Source organism: Ochotona curzoniae, unplaced genomic scaffold (genome assembly GCF_017591425.1).
Source record: "Ochotona curzoniae isolate NIBS_2020 unplaced genomic scaffold, NIBS_Ocur_1.0 contig_3819, whole genome shotgun sequence".
NCBI classification, from domain to species: domain Eukaryota; kingdom Metazoa; phylum Chordata; class Mammalia; order Lagomorpha; family Ochotonidae; genus Ochotona; species Ochotona curzoniae.
In genome coordinates this window covers 22,920,522-22,943,244 of record NW_024466004.1, presented here as the reverse complement: position 1 = coordinate 22,943,244, position 22,723 = coordinate 22,920,522, and the positions used below count along the sequence as shown (strand labels likewise).

Genomic DNA, 22,723 nt, shown 5'->3' with positions numbered 1-22,723 from the left:
TTGTGATTATGCTAAGATGGGTCAGATCAACAAACCTAGGCTTATTTTTTCTTTTATATTTTTCCCATTGTAAGTCCTCAGCTGTTGATAACTTTCTTGTTAAAGGGTTAAATACTGTAGTCTGTTGTCAGAAAAGATTTATGTTTTCTATTTCATTGAAGAGCTTAGGAAAAGCTTAACTGACTGTATATTTTTCTGTTTAAAGGATTATTTGAACCATGAAGACCCATTATTGATCAGATCCCACTTTCATCATAGTACCTTGCATTTTGGAAATAGAAAATATGCAAACTCCCAAGAGTCTCTGAACAACAAAAACTGCTTGGACATATTCAGTAACAATCGAAATATGGTTTAGTAGCAATTCTTGAAGACACATTAATGATAGACTGTAAAATAAAATTTCTACAAAATGACGAACAAATCAATGTTGGTTCTGAGTTTATTGGTTCTTTACATCTCCTCTGTAAATGGGAAAGCAACATGCAAACCTCCATTGGTTCAAGAATGGCATCCACAGCCCGCATCATATATTATAAATTGGACACTAAGAGAAAATATCTGCATGGACTTCTACGAAGACTGCTGGGGTTTGGACATGAACACTAAAACAAATATGTTAGACAATAAAGTTGTACCCCAGATATGTCCTTTGCAAATTCAATCAGGGGACATCCTGGTGATTTCTACTGAACCATCTCTTTTGGAATTAAATTTGATGAATGTTTCTGAAGCATCGTTCATCAGTTGTCAGCAAAATAGCACGAATGAAGATCAGTTACTTTTCGGTTGCAAACTAAAAGGCATGTACACAGTTAATTCTCGGTGGCTGGATATTGGAACTCATTATTTTATCTCAGTAGTGACAAGTGGTCCATCACTGTGTCAGATGGGACTTCGACTAAATGTGACAGTAAAACAACAGTTTTGCCAAGAATCCCTAGGCCTAGAATTTTGTTCTGGGCATGGTAAATGTCTTAGTGAAATTTGGAGCAAGTCATATAGCTGCCATTGTCAACCTCCATATTCTGGAAAATACTGTGAGAAACTTGATGCATGTTGTTATAAACCATGTAAAATTAATGAAAATTACAATGAAACAAGAGGAACATTGAATAATCAAGGCTGTGAATGTATTTGCCTTTTAACATTTACAGGTAAGGTTGCTTTGTAAAAAAGCTTTGAAAAAAAGAAACTCACAATTTTACTAGCATATGTAAACAAATGTATAAAGTTTTGCTTTCCAAAAAAGCTAGTTACATTTTTTTAACTTTATGTGTGATCATTTGCATAACATGTAAGTCACTGCTTGGCATACTCATATCCTGTGACAATCTGAATCTCTTCTGATTCAACTTCTTGCTAATGTCAATCTAGGATTCAGATGAAAGGTCGAATACCTGGAACCCTATCAGCTACATGGAACCTGATGGAGTCCAGATTCCCGACATCAGTCCAACACAGCCAAGGCTATTAACAGACTTTTGAGGAGTGAACCAATGAATGAAAATTTTTCTTTCTGTCCCTCTGTTTTTCAAATGAAATTCTTAAAAACAAGCAAAAAAATCTAGATTTCATTGATTGAGCTAAGTTTACATTCTTGATGTGTTGAAATCCCCTTGAGCATTCCCTGAAATATTATTTTACATGTTAATCTGACTTCTTAGAATGCGTATACTTCAGGCTGATGTGCCGTTTTCACATCTTTCTCAACATTGGCTTTTTAATATGTCATACATTCAAAAAGATTATAAGAGCATTGTAGCTATTTGTAATCATTGATTGGCATTTCTAAGCTTGTGATATTGGGTAAAAATGTGAAAATGAAGAATGCATATGAATTGAGAAGGTTAAAGATTTATATGATTGGGGAGATAGCATTAAAGCTGCTTGGTCAGTTAGACAGATAAAAGTAATTGTGACCTGAGAAGAATTTTCCTTATAAGTGATGGTGCAGTATTACCAATGGACACTAGCATAAAAAATTAGAAATAGAATAATATAATTAAAAGGTAGTTAAGATAATTGATGGACAATGATGAGGGAACAAAGTAAGACAAGTTGGTATTGAAGCCAGAATAATAGTCATCAGAAAGCACTGTAAATTCATGCTGAAATGTTAATTTCCAAGTATCTCTGAGTGCTATCATACTGAAGACAAAATCCTTACAGAAGTAATAAAGGTTTAAAAAGGCCCCTAGTGTGGATCGTAATGCAATATGACTGGTATCTTATGATCAGATGTAAATTCTTTTAAGATATTTTCTATTACCTATGGCGATAGTGAGAGCTAAAGGAAATATATATTGTGCAAGCTAATGAGTTTACGAGGGGAAATTCAAGAAAATTTGAAGTGAAGGAAGCAATATTAAAGTGTAGGACATGTTTAATTTGTGGTTATGAATAAAATAATTCGTTTGAACAGGAGTTCCACAAACTGGGCGTGAAAAAGTGCGAGAGAAATGTGTGAGATCATGATGATCTAAGAGAGGAGAATATTTGACATGATAAGTAACAGCAGTATGTGAAAACTCATAAGAATGATAGCACTTTGGTCATGAGAAAGGAAGAAGAACGAGCAGCAAAAAATGTCTGATGTGGCTGACACTCAGTACATAGCTGTAATTTTATTAGAAAAAATTCTGGAGACTTCAAAGGGATTTCTCTCCCATGGTCCTGGGACTGAGTCCTTTGAAAAGCTTTGAAGAGGTCATGGTATCAGATTTGATGGAAGACCACAGCAAGTCACTGTAGGCTCCCCACAGCTCATGTAAGCGAATACTTCGAAGAATAATTTTAGATTTGGGAATTATATCAAGGACATTACAAAAGTTTGTCTCAGCAATCTCTGCTGAACATCTCTCTGTGACTGCAATTCAATTTTCACATGACTACTGGTAGAAGAGTCCTGGCTCATCCTGAGATCTGTCAGATAATTAATATTGAGGCTATTTTGAGAAGAAATGGGAAAGCATTTAATTTGTTGGCTTGGGTGAATAAGAAGGGCAATTCAAGAATTTCTGAAGGATACATTTTAGTCTATCTGTATATTTCAGGAACATTTGGCTAGAAATTTCAGCCATGTATACCGTGGTGTGAATTAGCATGCATACATCCCTATTTTATTTAATATTATATTACTGTTTTTATAGTAATATCATGAAATGGTATAATTTGTACTGAACATTTATTTGCTTTTTATTAAAAACACAATCAGAATGCTTAAAAATTAATACACTTTAAACACAACAAGATCTCCAAATATTAGCATTGATAAAATACCAGCCCACTATGCTGCCCAACTTATAAGCAGTTCTACACTGAAATCTCAGAAAATACAAAAATGTAGAAATTTGCTTATTGAATTACTAAAGAAATTCATTCTGCTCACTCTATTAGTTTGCAATGGCTTACAAAGCAAGAGACCAGAGACTGGGCATCCTGAATCACAGAAGCTTCTCTGCTCATAGTCTGGAAGATAATATTGCAAGAATGAGATGTTGGCAGACCGACTTTTTTCCTTCAAACCTCTCTCCATAGTTCATAGACTTCCATTTGTTCCTGGGCCTAACTTTCTCTTCTCTGTTTCTGTGTTCATGTTTTCACTTATCATAAGATTCCAGTCATACTGAGTTAGAATCTACCCTGCTGCCCTTTATTTCAGCTTGATTACTTATGTAAGAATTATATCTTCAAATACAGTAGTTCTCTAAGAAATCAGGTGTGTAAATTTCATGTATGCATTTTGATAGTCACAATTAAGCTAAGTCAGAAATAGATTGTCCGCTATTGAACATTCAAGTGTTAATATAGCTTTTTGTATTGGGAGAACATTTTACAACACAACCGTATTTTCATTACATTGTGTCATTACATTGTTTTACTGGAACAAACATTAAAAATTTAATCAATGTGAAGCTCATAAATTATAATAATAAAGTAGTACTAATATTTAAGATCTCAATTAAATGGGAGAGCAAAGATATTATTATAAAAATGTCATTGTTTTCTAGTAATATTTGTTTGCTCCTACTTGGAAGTTTCTGCAATGCACATTCATCTATTAATGGCATTATAAAATTAATATGTGTATAAAAATAAATATGCTGCACAGAGCTAGGATATAAAATATAGTAAGATTTAGAGAACCTGATATTTCAGGAGAAGTAAGTATACTCATCTTCCATATTGACAGATTAAATACTCAAATTATGAAAACAGACTAAAGGTCAAATATCAATCATCAGAAAGGATATAGTTTTATTTTACTATGTACTTAGAATAAAAATACTTATGGAAAGTAGCAAAATTAATTTGTTACTTTAATATGTGATACTTTCATAGTTAGCGTTATATATTCTCAAATTTTGGTTATTCATAATTAAAGTACTGGGGAAATCAATGGTCATAATTAACTGTTTATATTCAATGTAAATACTTTTTTATCTTATGGATACTGATTTAATTTCATGTTGATAGGCAGAAATCATTTGGAAATAATTGGCCAATATCAATCACACATCTGTTTCCATGGAAACTGCACCAGTATTACTGAAAAGAGTCTCATTTATGAATGTGATGAACAGATTTCAGGTAAAATATACTTGATATAATTTTTAATATTTTTCTTATTTATTTTAAAGTAAATTAGAAATGCTTTAATTTCCTATTGAGTTTTGAGATTATGTACTGTGACTCCTTATGGAAGAATTTAATGATTTGGTTCTGTTAATACAATCAAATTATTACACTGCAAAATATTCTGCAAAATACATTTCAACACCTTTTCAGACATTTTTTCACCATGATAAAATTTTTTTCTGAAGTAGTCACATATTTTTAGAAATAATGTGCACTGTTTACACATAATTTATCTAATTATGCCCAGGTTGGACTTTAGATAACATGTCAATAAATAGTTTCAAAAATTTTTATTCCATCTCAAATGAGTTGAATATGCTGAAATGAAAACCCTGTTTAAATCAAGATTTCTCTTAAAAATTGGTCAAATGGTTCATCAATGAAAGGTTTTGTCCTTGTTGGTGTTTTTGCTAGGATTAACAAATGAATAGACTAACTTTGGGAGAATTAAAATATTTATGATGGTGCATCTACTTATCTGCCAATTGTTTGGAATTCAGTGTATCTTTTAACAGAGGTATAGAATTTTCCTCATACAAAATTTTATGTTTCTTATTACAGCCTTTTCCCTGGAATTTTGGTCATTATTTTAAGTGATGTCTTCTCATTATGATATATTTGAATTGATTCATATTCATTAATAATAAAGTTACTGCTTATATGAAAAAAAAAATAAAGGTTTTGTCATACCATTTCTTGGAAATACAGCTTGCTCTCAATTTAATTCTCCTTTTTCAAAAATGTGTGTTGGAGATGTATTTCAGCTGCATGTAGACACCTAATATTTTCTTTTGTATAAGTGAAAGTGTATCTTGCTATCAAGTTCCAGAGAATGGGAGTTTCGGAAAGCTTTTCTTATATCGCTTACCACCTGGCTTGCAAAGTATTTGAATTTTGGTGTAGTTCACTAGTTATTTTTTCAAGACAAAAAATTTTGGTTCCTATAAAGCAGAGTGAAAGAATGAACTCCTTTTCAAATAAAAGTTTTAAAAATACTTTTTATTATTAATGTGTTCAATATGTTTGGATTCAGTTGTTAAATCAAAGCATGCATATGAATGATGGTTGGGATGTTTATCTTCTAAGCCTCTACATTTTTAAGCCAAAGTAACAGCTAAAAAACAGTTATAACTGTAATATTTGAAATATTTATTTATTCAGTTATAACTAATATCATTCAATGAGAAGGCATAATATAGCTCTACTAAGTATTTCTTTTGACTAAATTTTTTTCATTATTTTAATTGACATTTGACATTCAATGTGGTTTGTGGTTGTGATTCTAAGATGATGATATGCTTTTCTTTCCTCTCTTTCTTCTCTCCTCACTTCCTGCTTCCTTCTCCCTACTTTAACTTGTGAGATAACATATTTCAGATATACATTATAAATGGTTTAACACTTCACAGAATAATATTAACATATAAAGGCAAAAATACTTTGCATGAATACAGACAACAGCTACAAGCAATGATGGAGGAAAAATTTTCATTTCATGCTGTACAGTAAATCATAAAGAAATCACAGATTATTAAACTATAATAGAATAAACTTTTTAATCATTACTTTATCAGGTCACGCTGTTTTTTGTGAACTGCCTAAGGCACTTACATCTTCCAAGATTCTTTAATGTTTTCAAAAATATGCTTTCTGTAAATAAGGGCATTTTAAATTCCATATAGAAGTATGCACAAGTTTGTATTTGATTATTATATTATACTGGCACTATTGCATTTTATTTTTAAAAATCTACTGGTTCACTCTTCCAATAGTTGCAAAGGCTGAAGCTGGACTGGTCTGAAGCCTGGTGCCAGAATCTTCTTCCAAATCTTCAGCAAGGATATACTCCCCAGCACTTGGGCCATCTTCTGCTACTCAGCCAGGCACATTAACTATCTAGGAGTTAGGGAAAATTGAAGAAGTTGAGAATTGAACCAATGACCATATGGGATGCTGCTCTCACAGTTACCCACAGTGCCACATCAAAACGCATTCCCAGTTTTCTTAAGAGAAAATTATAGCAATATTTCACCTGTAGAAAATTAACTATACATTTTACACAAAAGTGCTTTATCAAGTGAAGGGCTATTTCCGTCACAATTTCTTCAGTAGTTTTAAGCAGAATTTAATGGCATACTTTCTCAAATTCCTTTTGTACACCTATTAAAGCAATCTTTTTGTATTTCCTCATTGGAGATTTGCATGTTTGAACCATGGAATCCAGCCTTGCATCCTAGGGATAAATTTCAACTGGACAAGATACATTACAGCTTTCATATGCTTCTATACTTAGTTGTTAATATTTTGCTGTAAATTTTACCTATATTCAGTTTGAATGATATGTCATAGTTTTCCAGATGTTTTACAAAGTGAGATATAATTGTTATAATGAGTTTTGCTTTTGTAATAGACTCTACACATTTTCTTGTATAAATGTTCAATGTCTTTCATTAGAATATTCATTCTATTATGATATTGATTATTAGAAAACTTTTGAGTTATGCCATATTTGGGAGGTTGTGATTTTTAAGGGGTTTTGTTCATCAGACTAACATTTGTTATTGCACTTTTGCTATGATATTCATAATATTGTTTAATTACTCATCTAATTTTTGCAGTATATGAGTTATACTCACTTAATTCATGCTGTGATAATTTGTTTTCTCTCATTTTTAAAATTTTTATAGCATAAAAGAAATCTTTAACCTATCATTTTTGGTTAGTTGATTTCTCGAGGGTTTCTGATTTATTCCCTGCAAATTATTAGTATCTCTTTTCTACTTATATTTGGGTAAATTTAATCATGTTTTTGCTTTATATTGGGATAATTTTGTCAGTTTTTGGTTTTTCTTTTTCATAAAATTCAGCGTTTACATTATTAACCCTCATAGATATTATCTCCTCTGATTTAGTAGTTTCTATTTTTATGTTGGCAATACTATAGTGAGCAGAAATTTTTCTTGTGCTTCTATTTACAGATTGTTAAATTTCTCTAACTCATAAGGTAATAATTTATACAAATTCTGAGAATTTAGGGTCATTATTATTCAATTAATTGTTATTGTCAAAATTTCACTCTTTTCCTTCTACAGTTATAGTTATACTAGGGTCATTGTCTTCCATCCATCACTGAGTGTGCATTTTTCCAAAACATTTCACAGATTAAATCATTTCTATTGACATATTTTATGATTAACTTATATTATCTGATTCTGCTTGTTTTTTCACTCTTCAAAAACTCTGAATATGTTTTGCTCATATTTTTTACAAATCTTTTACAGTTTTCTTTGAGATATCATTTCAGAAAATAGTGGCAAGTATAAAAGAATTGTAAATGTCAATGTGGCTTTCTCTTATGCTGTGTTCTTTTTTATCTTCAGATCTTCTTGCTGATTTGGTTGCCACTGGCAATTCTTGAGTGAATCTAAACAGTGGTGTTCAAGTAAAAATATGTAGTTTTGGACATTTAAATTATATGTAAAATACTTATTTTAAGTGATTTTGACTTTACCTTATTATGGTAATTCTGTAAAAAAAAAGTGAAACTCACCAACTTAAATGAGAAATTTTGAATAACTTGTGTCCCATCCAGAGTGTGGTCTTCAGGGAAATGGAATTGAGAGACTGAAAAAATGAAAATTATATACATTTTTCCCACTTAATTTTCCAAGGCACTTTCATGGACTTTCTTTACTTTTCAATAACTATAATTACTTTCTCTTTGCTTTTGTTATAAAGTGCAGCGAAGAATGGAAAATTATGTAAATTTAGCCAAGAAACACTGGTATTTTGTACATATTTTAATTATTTTGTAACGACTTGTTTATTTTCATTTGTAAGGAAGTTTTCACAGAGAAACAAAGAGGTCTTGGTAAAAATCACAGACATTCATAATACTAGTAACGTTGCAATTAAATTTAGCTCTTGCTACTTTTGCTATTGCATGCTATAACATTTTCTTATTTAATATTTACATCTTCAATTTGCTGACATACTTGATCCAGCATGTTTTCTTTTAAAACTTATATTATATGAACATGTAAATATCTTGGAACACATTTCTGAATTTTCCTCAACATTTTCCTAAAATAACCATCATTTCTAATGAAATATTTGTAGTGATTCTGCTGAGAAATTTAACACATTCTCATCTATTGCTCATACATCTTTTCTAAAGTGAAGTCTGCCTTACTTTCCTTTGGTTCTACTGATTTAAAGATTCCTGATAACAAAATTCATAATCTAGCAAAATGTCTAGCCCCATTTTACAGCACATAGACACTATGGAGTAGATATTTCTTAGCAAACAGCATAGGAGATATTTAGAATATTGTTAAATGGATTTCAGACATTCCCCACCCCTGGCAAAATCTGAACTCACAGGACTATATTGGATTATTGTTCACTCTTATTATCATATATAGAAAGAAATGAATCCCAGATTTCTCACTATGTTTTATTTGAACTTCAGTTCTCAGAAGCAATATTGAAAGAAATGTTTCATTTCTTTGAAATGAATTCTATGGTTGTGCTACAGATGGCCATATGGAAATTTGAATGCCTGCTTATTTTTGACGTACAGTATGCTCAGTTTTAATATTAACTGTGAAAATTACAGGGCTGCTTTCATTGTTTTTAAATTAAGGGGAAAAAGTGCAATCACTATTTATAGCTTGGTAATATTGGATGCACCGTGCTTTCTCTGGTAGAATGTTGAATTGGTTATCATCTGTGACAGATGTTCCATACATTGATGTAATTTTGCCTAGATAATTGTGACAATTTTCCAATTCCTAATTTCTGGTTTCAGCGGTTTAATATCATTTAATGATAGCATGTAAATGACTCATGCTTTTCTTGTATTAAGTAATCTCTGATGGTAAAATATAAGTCTTACATTGAGTTCTTGATTTCTGTTGGGGTTTGCATATTTCATTCTTTGTTCAACTAAGCAGATGTGACAATTTTCAGAATTCTATCTAGAAACATCTCTCTAACTACTCTATCTGGGGCTTTAAGGTTTGTTTTATGATGAAATGCCATGAATTTACATTTTTAGGTGCAGGAACATTCTGAACATATGGCTTAAACTTTTATTCAGTACAGAAACTTGAAAATGAGTATGTAGAAAGTTGAGCTTAAAAAAAAAGCACATCTTAATTCTATCAGTAGCTTTGTTATTATTTTTTGCTAATGATCCTATGTTATCATGTTGTCAGATACTGTCTATGAAAGTAAAGCATGTAAATTACTATAGTGCCATATCTTTTTCAGCAGCTAGTGATTATAGTTGATTTCTTCAATATTCTGATTTGATTGAGGTGGCCCAGTGTGATAGCCTAGTGGCTAAATCCTCACCTTGCATGCACTGGGGTCCTGTGCCTAAGGGTGCATGTTCATGTCCTAGCTGCTGCTGAGAATGCAGTAGAGGATGGCCCCAAGGCCTTGGGATTTTTTTTTTCCTTTTGGTAAGATTTATCTTATTTTTCTTGGAAAGTTAGGTATGCAGAGAGGAGGAGACAGAGAGGAAGATCTTCCATCCATTAATTCACTCACCAAGCAGCTGCAATAGCCAGAATTGCACCAATCTTAAGCCAGGAGCCTGGAGCCTCTTCTAGGTCTCCCAAGTGGGTGTAGTGTCCCAAGTCTTTGGGCCATCCTCGACTGATTTCCCAGGCCAATAAACCAGGAGCTGGATGGGAAGCGGGACTGCTGCAATTAGAACCGGGATCCATGTGTAATCCTGGCACATGCAAGGGGAGGACTTTAGCAGCTACCACTCCAGTCCCAACCTTTTTTTTTTTAATTTCCAATATTTATTTATTTTCAGTGGAAAAGCAATTTTTTTTCAGTGCGAACTGAGACAGTGAAAAAGCTCTTTCATTCACTGATTCACTCCCCAAATGGCAGCAATGACTGGAGCTGAGCCAATCCCAATCCAGGAGCCTGGACCTTCTGCCAGTCTCTGATGCAGGTGCAGAGACTGGAGGTTTTGGGCTGTGCCTCACTGGGACAGCAACTGAAGTTCATTGGGATGCTGGAGCCAGAAGATGCAAGATTAGCCAATTGGACCATTGTGGTGATCCTCCAAATTCCCAACTTTTACAGCCTACTTTATCTTGGCCAAATGCATGTTAATAACCCAATCTATTTTATATATTATGTAGCTGCAGAGTTTGTGTAGTATATTCTGTGGCTTTATAAGTGTAATACATTAACATTTTTTGATTAAAGATAAACATCTTGTAATAGTTTGGTAGAAGTTTCATGAATTATAAAAAAGTAAGTTCAACGATAATGTGAAATGGTTTATAAGATTAAAAAATTTTATAATAAGTGATCAACTGAGGGAAGAGATACTATTTTTTATCATTTATATATTAGATTTTCCTATCTCTTTTTATTGTCTATGACAGATCACCTTTGAATACAAGCATGTGCTTATGCTCCTATCTCTGAAGGCATTCTTTTCACAGTTTATTATATTTTCAAAATAAAACAGCTTGCATTGTTGTAGAATCCCCTGATGTCAGATGGTTAGTAAACAATTTCTCTTGTAATAAGGGAATCCTCATATTTTTACCTCTAATAAAGTCATTCCTTAACTCATTGCTCTTAATAACAGTATACCTTTACATTGAACAATTTAAGGTGACCTGATCTTAACTGGATGTCAGGTACTGCTTTATTCTGCTTTATTCCATGGTTTCTCTTGATAGATAAAATGCAAATAATCGTATATGTATTCACCTTATATCTACTCTAAAGGTACATTACCAATCATTGAAGGTGAAGTACAATATAGCACTTAATTAGTTTTGTATTTTCAATCAGTCTACAGCACTGCAATAAGTTATTAAATGAATTGATGATAGCTGAGATTACTGCATATGCATATTAGTGGAAAGACCATAATTCTGTGAGTATATAAAAAAAGGATTATAGGAATAAAATCTCAAGATGCCAGTTTCATTGCTGTATATTACATTTTGTTTGTACTGCATATATTAACTACCACAAATCAGAGAAAACGTGGCATTTATCTAAACACAAGGCAATTTTTAATGAAAACCAATCTATGACTCTAAGAAGAGGAAACATTGTCATTTGATTTTCCAAAGCATGTATTTTATATAGCTAATTATAATTTTCTTTCTAATTGCTCTTAATTCACAAACAATACAGGACTACTCTGAATTTTTCAGTTTTGTAGTGAATCTTTCTGAATCATATGAGAATTTAGCATAAATTACAAATCATTTATGAATAGGAGTTCATGGAGAGTTGAGTGTGCTGTGCTAAGCAAGTTGTCCACTGAATTTCTTCATCTTAATTCCGTGTAGAGTCCCCCGACAAAATTTATCTCAATATATTTTCGTTTTTAATTCCTGCAATCATTTTATGTCATGCTGTTCAAACCTTCCATTTACTGATTCATCTCTTTAAGTGGGTCATGATGAAGCAATGAGGCAGGAACTAATCCAGGTCTCCCCTTTGGCTGGCAGGAATTCTATTATGTAAGCCACTCTGTTTCCTTCCGGTGCCTGTATTTGCAGAAAGCTAGAGCCAAGAGATAGAGCGGGGAAATGTAAGCCAGATACCAGTGACTTGCAGGTGTTTTTATCTGCTAAGCTAAATGCCTATCCCTAGAGTACCATTTTACCCGTGATGATATTTCATTGTGATTTCAATTTACGTTTCCTTTAGAATAGCAAGAAGCATGTTTACTCTAAAAAATGGATAAATTAACTTGATAGGCATTTTTCTAAAAAGGACATAAAATGCTTATAAGTATATGAAAAAATGTTCAACATCAGTGGAAGGAAGACTTTTAAAGATTAATGCCAGCTTACGTCCCCATGATGTTTAGTTGGAGGTAACATTTCAGTTCCTGCCTTGGCTCCCTCTGTAGCTTATTAATGTTTCTGTAAAGCAGGTACTTTTAAAGGAGGGTTGCATCACTGTGAAGTCTTCTAGAAACACCCATTGCCTGGCAAACTACTCTTTTGTAGTTTTGATCTAACATGTACCAAAAATACATAACTAAATATTAAAATGCCAGTGAAAGTAGCTTCTGTGTTTTTCTTTGATATGGTTTTTAAGTCAGTGCAGTATGGTCATTTCTAAATTTAGGGTAAAGCTAGAGATTTAAATTTTTGGAAATTTACTTACATCATTTCCTCAACAGATGCTTGGCAGAAGGAATGACTATGTATATATAGCTCAGAAAGCAAGTTCTTTGAGGATAGTGCGATTTGTTGAGGCTTAAATTTCTCTTTTTCTTTTTGATTTTTTTCTTCATATGCTGAGTGACATTCACAAGTATTCATGGAAAATTGCTTCATCCTCTTAAATACAAATTAAACGTTTTGAAGAAGGGAAAAGAAATAGAATAATGATTTAAAGGGAAAATGATTTTAATTTCCTAGGACATTTATGCGACTGATGAATTTGAAAAAATGCACAATTTCTTCCCTGATTTTAAATTTCTATTCTGCCTTTTTATTTCACTGACCTGAGCTAAGTGATGACAGAATACATGCCAGTGTTTTTGTCTTTGAAATTTTCAATAGAAATGAAATACTTACTTACCTATTTACTTTTATATGTTAAAGCTGTTTATTAGAAAGATTTAAAAGTAAAAATGAAAAGATTCTACTGGAATGAAAATACTTTCTTACATTGTCTGTGTGTGATCTGGTCACAGTATCAGTAAAAAAAAAATGAGCCAATTTACTTTGGAGCCCAGTTAATTGGTAGTTACCATGCTTTTTGCTTGTCAGAGTTCATTCAGAGTTAATGGACTCATAGCATTTGAAGTAGTATAATAGTTGTTGAATTAAACAATAGCAACAAAGTATAGTTAAATTTGAATAACATAAAATAAGTGAATATCACTTTTCATGATTGCTTAAAGGATTTGTTTACTTGAAAGTCAGAATTATAGAAAGGAAGTGGCAGTAAGATGGTTTTCATTTTATATGAACATAAGATTGCATGTATTTCATGGTAACAGTTTTAAAACAATAACCTTACCTCCCTAATTCTCCTCCCTTTCTCTCCTTCCCCAAACGTCCTTTCCCCCTTCATTGCGTTTTTTTCCATTGATATTGCAAAGATGAAATTTTATCTTTTATTCACTGGTTCACTCCCCAAATAATTCCAGTGACTAGACTGGTTCTGGTCAAGGCTGTGGGGGCTTAGCCTTCCATTTGGGACTCCTGAACTGGTTACATGGGCCCAGGCACATGGCCCATTTTCCACTGCTTGCCTAGGAGCAGTAGCAAGGAGCTGGGCTGCAGCAACATCCTAGACACAAGCCAGTACACACAGGGATGCCAGTGCTGCAGACAACACAACACCTGCCACAGTCTCATATTTTTCAATGTGATATTATTTACACTGGAAAAAGAAATCTGATTTAGTGGAATACACTATTTATTAACTGGCATCCCAAAAGGGAATATGAATTTAATTATTTTCTGCCAGTCAGAAATTAGATAGAATCAAAGAAATAACAATGATTGTCCATGCAAGATCAGTTAAATAACTTTTATTTCTATTTAAGCAAATAAAATATGAAATAAAGTAAAACATTTCTGACTCTATGTTTCATTAAATCTTAATTTTATCTGTAAATTTAATTAATAATGACTGAAGGGACATTGATATGACTTTTTTAGCGGAAGTAGAAATATTTTGGCACGTTATTGTAGAAATTCAACATTGCCTAGAATTCCAGTTGTGCTCTTCCACCCCCTGCACCTGCCAGATCTTCTCCTGGGCTCCCATAGTACTTTACAGAGCATGACGATCATTTGTATGCTGATGGGTGTATTTTCTTTTTGTGCATTTGTGAACAGGTAAATGTGTCCAAATTATTTCAGGGTCTTGAAATACTGTAATGGAGAGGTTTGCAGGAAGGTTATAAACAGAAAAGACTGCAAAATAGTGTTTGGCTTGAAGGAAAAAATCTAAACATGTGGCAGGCAGCCATGCTGTGTGTCAATCCTGAATAATCCAGTAATAAGTATTTTTCTTATTGTATAGTATATATCATAACCACATGTGTTACCTGGTCTAGTGTGGTGAGAATAATAGGGGAGGGTCTAGGAAAAGTAAGCTTATTTGCTTATTCTTTTCCAAGATAGCAGAATAAGTCAACCTTGGAGAGAGAAAGAAGAGTTGAATGAGATCCGTCATGTGTGTTGATTTCTAGCTCTGCCTGCTTTGTGAGTTACAAGATGAGAAGTGCTTGCTTCACTATTAAAGGTTCTGCAAACAGGACTCCATGGCTCCCCCTGGCTCCGCTTGGAAAGTTATGGTAACAGAGAATCTGGTCCACTTCATTAGCCTGAACTATTTCTGTCTCCTCTATGCTTTAAATACAGGAGAGTAGGCACTGAATGTTTGGAGATTTTGAGTTGAGGGGCAGCTATGGCATAGTGTCAATAATATGACTTTTTATGAAATTAACAGTTGTGTGATACTTTTTTATAGATCTTTTCTATTTTATTTCAATGGCATATTTATGGAGAAGTAGCGACAGAAAGATCTTCCATACACTGGTTCATTCCCCAAATTGCTGCAATGTCCAGAGTTCAACCAAGCTGAAGCCAAGAGCTGGGGGCTTCTCCTGAGCATCCCATGCGGGTGTACGGGCCCAAGGACTTAACCATCCTCTTCTACTTTCCTAGGCCATAAGAAGGGAGCTAGATGGAAAGTGAAGCAGCAGGATTACAAACCAGTACCCATATGGGATTCTGGCATTGCAGGTAGAGTATTACTCTGTTGAGACTTTGTGCTGAACCCAATGCTATATAATTTCTAAACATTGCAGTTAGGTCTCTCAGGTTATCAGCTCACCTATGTTTTCATTGAAAAATAATGTATAATCAAACGGACTCATTTTATTAATATATTTTCCATGTGTTTTAATTCTGTTCGGACAACTATTTCCCACACTTTGATCTTCTTAATGCTAAATTATTCATTTGTGATTCCTTTTGCACACATATTTGAAAATCATTTTGTTGATTTTAAAAATGATGCTTTGTGGAAAGTACACAATACAGTATTAGCTTATCATTTTTAAAAAGTGGGTTTTTCTGGGCCTAGCACAGTAGCCTAGTGGCTAAAGTCTGCACCTTGTATGTGCCAGGATCCCATTTGGATGCTGGTTCTAATCCCCAGTGGCCTGGCTTCCCATCCAGCTCCTTTCCTGTGGACTGGGAAAGCAGTCAAGGACAACCCAAAGCCTTGAGACCCTGCAGCCACATGGGAGACCCAGAAAAGGCTCCTGGTTTCTGACTTTGGATAGGCTCAGCTCTGGCCGCTGCGGCTAATTGGGGAGTGAATCATTGGACAGAAGATCTTCCTCTCTGTCTCTCCTCCTCTGTATATCTATCTGACTTTCCAATAAAACAAAATGAATCCTTAAAGAAAAAAGTGTGGTTTTCTTTATGTCTTAGAAAGTGAGATATTTCCGTTTGCATCTTCATGGTGTTTTTGTTTTTTCTTCTCATAAGGGTTATGCAAGTGTGTGTGCATTTTTGTGGGTGTGTTTAAAAGTGTTCGATATACTGAAGAGCTTTGTTACTTTTACAAATAACCTCCTTCCCCTGATTATACTTTAGATCTCTTCAGTGTTTTGGTAAAGAGATAACATTGAATTTTCTAATAATCTCATATTTTGCATTCTTGTGAACTCCAATCAGTATTTTACATTTCTATCTTATGCATTCTATTTCTGGAATATCCAATTTTCACACATAGATTGCTTTTTAAAATTGCCCAACTCTGAAGGTGTTTCACTAGATAAGGCCCTTGTCTTGGATCTGAAGAAGGCTTGGCTCCTGCAGGTTTCCTAGGGAGAGAAGCAGAATATGGAAACTGTCAGCTGTTCTCTCTACTTCTCAATTGTATAAATATATATTTCTAAAAACACATTATTATTTATACTTTTACATACATTGTACATTAATATGGACATAGATTGTTGTGTAAGATTAGACTACATGGCAACTTACAACCATTTACAGCAATTTGATGATATATACATATATATAAACAAAATTGTAGTAGAAACGGATGAATTTTTCTCTAAGATAAATGTTAGCAAGTCAAATCATACTGTGAAGTTATGGAATTAAGATGAAGCTTTTGTTAAGAAATGGTCTAAAAATTGTTAATACTTTCATAATGTAAGTACTAATTTATTTATGCATTCTTCTTTATTGAAAAATATTTATTGCATATCTTCTGTGAGGAATACTTCCAACAAGTTTTGTAAGGTGGAATTAGAATATAACATGTTCAAGTAAAATAAATGAAATCCATGCATACTTCTACATCTCAGCCACTACATTAGGCAGTGGAGTCATCAGTGAATAAAACAAATATCTGTATAAACATGTAACTTGCATTTTCATAGTTTAATTGAAAAAAATAAAATATGCATTACACTTACAAATGAGAAGGGAATAAAATTGGAAAATTATGAACCAATATTTACAAGATTGATTTCTAAATGCTACATATGTAGATTCATCTATTTTAGACAAGGTAGTCAAGATGAAATTGCTCTGATAAAATGGTATGGATAATGGTTTAAAAGATTTAAAGCAAGTTTGTCATTGCAGTTAATTGAAGAAAAATGTTCTAGGTAAAATTCACACATAGTGCCATTACTCTAAGAGTGTACCTGTGGTGCAATTAGAAAACTAGGAGAAAACTCCAATGATTTCAGAGAAGCAAGCTTGAGTCAGATCTTCAAACTTTAATTTATAGGCTTTAAACCTAGTGCTAAAGGGCCAGCGTGGTAGCCAACTGGTTAGAATCCTGTCCTTACGTGCACTGGGATCCCATATGTCTGCAAGTCCTGATCCTGGCTATTACACTTCCCATCTAGCTCCCTGCATGTGGCCTGGGAAAGCAGCTGAGGATGGCCCAAAACGTTGAATCCCTGCACCCATGTGGGAGACCCGAAAGAAGCTTCTGGCTTCAGATCAGCTAAGCGCCGGCCATTGTGGCCACTTGAAGAATGAACAAGCAGATGGAAGATCTTTCTCTTTCCTTCTCGCTATAAATCTAATTGTCCAAGAAACATAAATAAATCTTTAAACTTAATGCTAAATCAGGTAGTTGTTGCAGTTTTAGTGTTCAGGAGTCACATAATCTGGTATTGAAAATACTCAATTTGTATTGTTGTTGCGAGAAGTATAGTAGATGTGAAAATGAGAATGAAAGCAGGGAAATTTGTGTCCTGCAGTAATCCATATGTGAAAAGATAATCTGTGAATAAAGACTGTTTTTAATGTTTACTAACCAAAAACAAAATCTTGATTATTGAATCAAAGAAAGAATATTTCCAGCAAAATAATTAAATGAACCTGGAAAGTATGTCTATGTTAAGATTTTGGCAGACTGGCAATATGTTAAAAATCATAAAAAGTACAGTGTAAAGTATAAGAAATTTAACTGTTATATTTATTTACATATTTACTAAATATTTACTTATATGGAACAATTACAGAGGGAAGAGGAGGGGAGAAAGAGATCAAGATCTTCCATCTGCTGGTTTACTCGCCTGAATTACTGTAACAACTAGGGCTAGACCGGGCTGAAGCCAGAAAACAGGAGTTTGATTTGCCTGCAGGAGCCCAAGATCCTGGGCCGTCCTTCCCTTCTTTCCCAGGCATATTAGCTTTGGCTGGAACAGAAAGGAAGTAGACAGTCTAGAAACCAGCACCTATCCAGGATGGTATACTTAATACCATCTCCCAGCCACAAAATTGACCCACTTTCATTTATTCATTTGAAACTCACAGTTATATAGAGAGATGGAGACATGGAACACACACACACACACACACACACACACACACACACACACACACACACACACACACACACACCCTAAGCTAAACTTCTGAAAATATCCACGAGATCCTACACGTTAAAGTGACTACAAAATTGAAAACATACTGTTATAGAACATTTCAAGCAGTTGACCTCTGCAGCATTCACTTTTCTGTTGCAGCAGAGAAATACACAGTCCAGTGAGAAAATAAATTACTGCTACAATTTTAACTATGCTTTGTATCATTATTCAGTCCGAGAACAATTTTTAATGCAGTACATCCAAATTGATTGGGTATTTATATACCAAAGTTGTATTTATTACACGTGTGTAACTTTATTTTATATAGTTGCAATTATGACCTAGATTGGTTATTCAGACCAAAGACATCTTAATGTGAACCCTTGCAGTTATACCTATCCTTATCTCAAGCCCTAAATTACACTGATTTTATCTCTATCATTGTAGTTTGTATTTTCAAAGAAATGACTTATAATTTGAATAGTATAGTTCAAAAGCTGTGTATGTATTTGGGTGCCTTTGTATGCACACGTTTGTCATGACATATATCCACTTAAATGATGCATAATATTTTATTTGACAGCTATTGTGTCAATTTAGTAACCCAATAATTTGTTCATTGCAAGTTGGTTTTGGTTTCAGGTCGAAATGACTCTGAGCTACATAGAATTAATAACTTTTTAATGTCTTTATCTCCATCATTCGCACTATAATTATTTCCAACTTGCCTGATAATAATGAGCAGAAATCTAGGTTTGATCTAGCATCACAACTGCAAGGCATTTTTCCTGATTATTTATCATATGCACCAAATTAACCAAGGAGACTTAAATTTCCTCTTACTATGAAATGAAAGCTGTATTTTCATTCTCACTTTTAAAAACTGAAGGTCTATACTGAAGCATGTGTCAATTTGTATTTCACTGTATTTGTATTTCATTGTGTGTCAATTTGTATACATGTATGCATGCATATATGTAAATATTTCTACCTCAAAGGAAAAAAAAAGAAACACTTGGTGAAAATGAAGTTTAATCCACTCTGCAGGCAACTGCCTATGTTGCCAGCTATCTAGGCACGTGTTAACACTGCTAAGAGGAAGACAGTCAAGGCTGGTGGGCATTCTGGGCTTGGGTAATGCCAAATTTATCTTAACTAAGCCAAAATAGTTGTTTATTCTGTTTTTTTAGTTATGTGGGGAAGGCATAAATGCTGGGCTGCAACATGCCACCACCAGCCCCAGGACTGGGAGCTGCAGATTGCCCAGAGCAGAGGATCTGGAGACATATTAGAATGGGAGAGGCTGAGGGCATACTGAACCTAATTCTGCACTAGCTCACGCATCTAAGAGCCGAATCTGGGGCCTGCTGTTATAGGCGAGTGGTTAAATCCTCACCTTGCATGCCCACAATCCCATGTGAATGTCGGTTCTTATCTTGGCTGCTCCACTTCCCAGCCAGCTCCCTGCTTGTAGCCTGAGAAAACAGAAGAGATTCCTATTCACTGATTCATTGCCTGAATGCCATAGACAACTGGGGCTGAACTCAGAGTCTGAAGTTCAATCCACACCTTCTGTGTGGATGTCAGAGGCCCAATATCTTTAAAACTCAATGTTGTTTTGCTTGTTTCTTCTGCAAGCTGCTATCCACTTGTCCCAACAGCATTTGTTGAATAGACCAGGCTTTTTAACTGTTAATATTAAAATGAAAATAGACACGAGATAGCTGAATAGTACCCTATACCCATTTTAAGGTGTATAGCAACCGGTTCTGTGTATAAACTAAAATTGAAATGTCAATGAAGTAGTCACAGGATATGGTTAAGAACTTGCATTTTGTAAAACATATTTGTTAGTTAATACCGTGTCAATTAATTCCATATTCATGGCAGGGGATCAAGGATTTGGGCCATTTCTGCTGCTTTTCTAGGCCATGATCAGGAAGCTGGATCAGAAATGAAGCAGTTGGAAGAACACATACAAGCACTCATATGGGATGCCAGTGTTGTAGGTAATGGCTTTACCTGTTAAACCCAAACCAATTCTTGAAATTATTAATGTTAATGATGAAAATGATCAAATCTTTACTTAACCTGAAGAAAGAAAAACTAGAGGATCAATACTGGTATTTAAAAAGCAGTGAGAGCCCGGTACGCTAGCATAGCGGTTAAAGTCCTCACCTTGAACGTGCCAGTATTCCATATGGGTGCCAGTTCTAATCCCGGTGGCCTTGCTTCCCATCCAGCTCCCTGCTTGAGGCCTGGGAAAGCAGTCAAGGACAGCCCAAAGCCTTGGGACCTTGCACCTGTGTGAGAGACCTGGAGGAAGTTCCTGGCTTCGGATTGGTTCAGCTGCAGCCTTGAGGCCAACTGGGGAGTGAACCATCAGACAGAAGATCTTCCTCTCTGTCTCTCCTCCTCTCTGTATATTTTCCTTTCCAATAAATATAAATAAATCTTAAAAAAGAAGTAACAATATTTATAATATCTGGAGCTTTTCACAGTGAAGGCAGGCATGAAAAAACTTATAATAGGTTTAACTTTCAAATGACTTAGTACTTCCATTTTTGTGCATTGAGAAAACTATTACACCCAAAATAAAATATGAATTTTTAAATTTAAAATTATTTCTAAACTATTGCATATAACTAAACAATCTGGGGTTATTGAAACATTTAGTCAGAATTTACAGTGTTAGGTATTAAAGAGTCATAAAAGTTATTACTTGAGTGCCAATTAACACATTTGATTGACAGTAGAACATGCATATGTTCTTTGAATTACATTAAGTGTGAGCAAAATGTGTGTAATATAAATAAACAAATTAGTGATATTGCTTTATTTATTCTCTAGTATTTTTGTCATAACTAAAGGCACCCTTGTTACTGCAACTGAGAGTTTAATGTAATGCTCATCTGAAAATATATTTTTTAAAATATTTATTTATTTTATTGGAAAGGCAGACTTAGAGAAGGAGAGACAAAGAGAAAGATCTTCCATCTGCTGGTTCACTCCCGAAATGGCTGCAATGACAGGGGATGACCTGATCTGAAGCTAGGATACAGCTGCTTCTTCCCCATCTCCCACATGGATTTAGGGTCACGAAGCTGTGGGGCATCCTCCACTGCTTGCCCAGACCACAGGCAGGGAGTTGCGTGTGAAATGGAGCTGCTGGGACATGAAACAGAGCCCACATGTGATATTGCTGCATGTAAGGCAATGCTTTAGCCACTTATCCATTGTGCTGGGCTCTGGAAATTTACTTTTGATAAATCAATGTGGATAATTGGTTCCAGTGTTGTGGTAGAGTGGGTTAAGCTTCAGCTTGCAACATTAACATCTGATATCAGAGCACCAGTTAATCTCAACTACTCTGATCCTAACTTAGAGCCCTGATAATATACCTAGGGAAGCAGTAGAGGATGACCCAAATGATTTAGTGTTGTTAACTCTGTGGGAAAACTAAATGATTTCCAAGCTCCTAACTTCTGGCGTACCAGCCCAGAACATGGTGGCATTTGGGACGCCTATCAGCACAGAGATCTCTGCCTCTGTCTTTCTTGCTCATCCTCCTCTTCTCTGTACCCCTCCGATTCACACCTAAACCTTTCAAAAAGTGTACAAAATATGAAGGAAAAGGAAAAGTGAGTAACATTGACATTCAAGTTTATAAATAGTCCCTAAAGATAAAATAAGGCAAAAAAAATTAAAGAAATGTGTCAAAATAAATAATGTGCATACCATTGTATCTCTGAGTCATGGATAAAAGCTGAAGTGAAATAAACTATGATGACTATAAAATGAGAAATATAAAACAGGTATGAGTTTTCAAAATGTCAGACATTTCCATATTGATGATGAACTTAGTATAGCTTGTATGTTTTACATAAAAGCTCACCAGAAAATATCAAAATGTGAAATATTTCTTAGGTACTGCGAACATGGCTCACATTGTCCTAGGACGCCCTCAGAACCTTGGAGCACAAATAGCAGAAAAGATTTGGTGCCTCTGAGCACTGAGTGGGCTGAAGAATTCCTTGTCTAAGGCTGTACCCCCTCCTGGAGTGACAAATGTTCCTGACTGTCAGGGAGGCACAGACAGTGTGAACCACTTCCTCTCCCAGTCATAGCATTCTGATTCACCATTGCACCTGCCTTTCCCTTGCAAAACTGTTTGAAATCATTTGCATGAGAATAACTTCT

At 34.3% G+C, this 22,723-nt stretch overlaps 1 protein-coding gene across 1 annotated transcript in view; it reads left to right on the top strand.

The window, feature by feature from the left end:
• The first annotated feature begins 412 nt into the window (after positions 1-412).
• EYS (eyes shut homolog) overlaps positions 413-22,723 on the top strand; it is a 1,254,974-nt gene continuing 1,232,663 nt past the window's right edge. Inside the window, 2 exon segments of the mRNA XM_040983150.1 lie at positions 413-1,157; positions 4,480-4,593. Coding sequence (XP_040839084.1) covers positions 413-1,157; positions 4,480-4,593 — 859 coding nt within the window.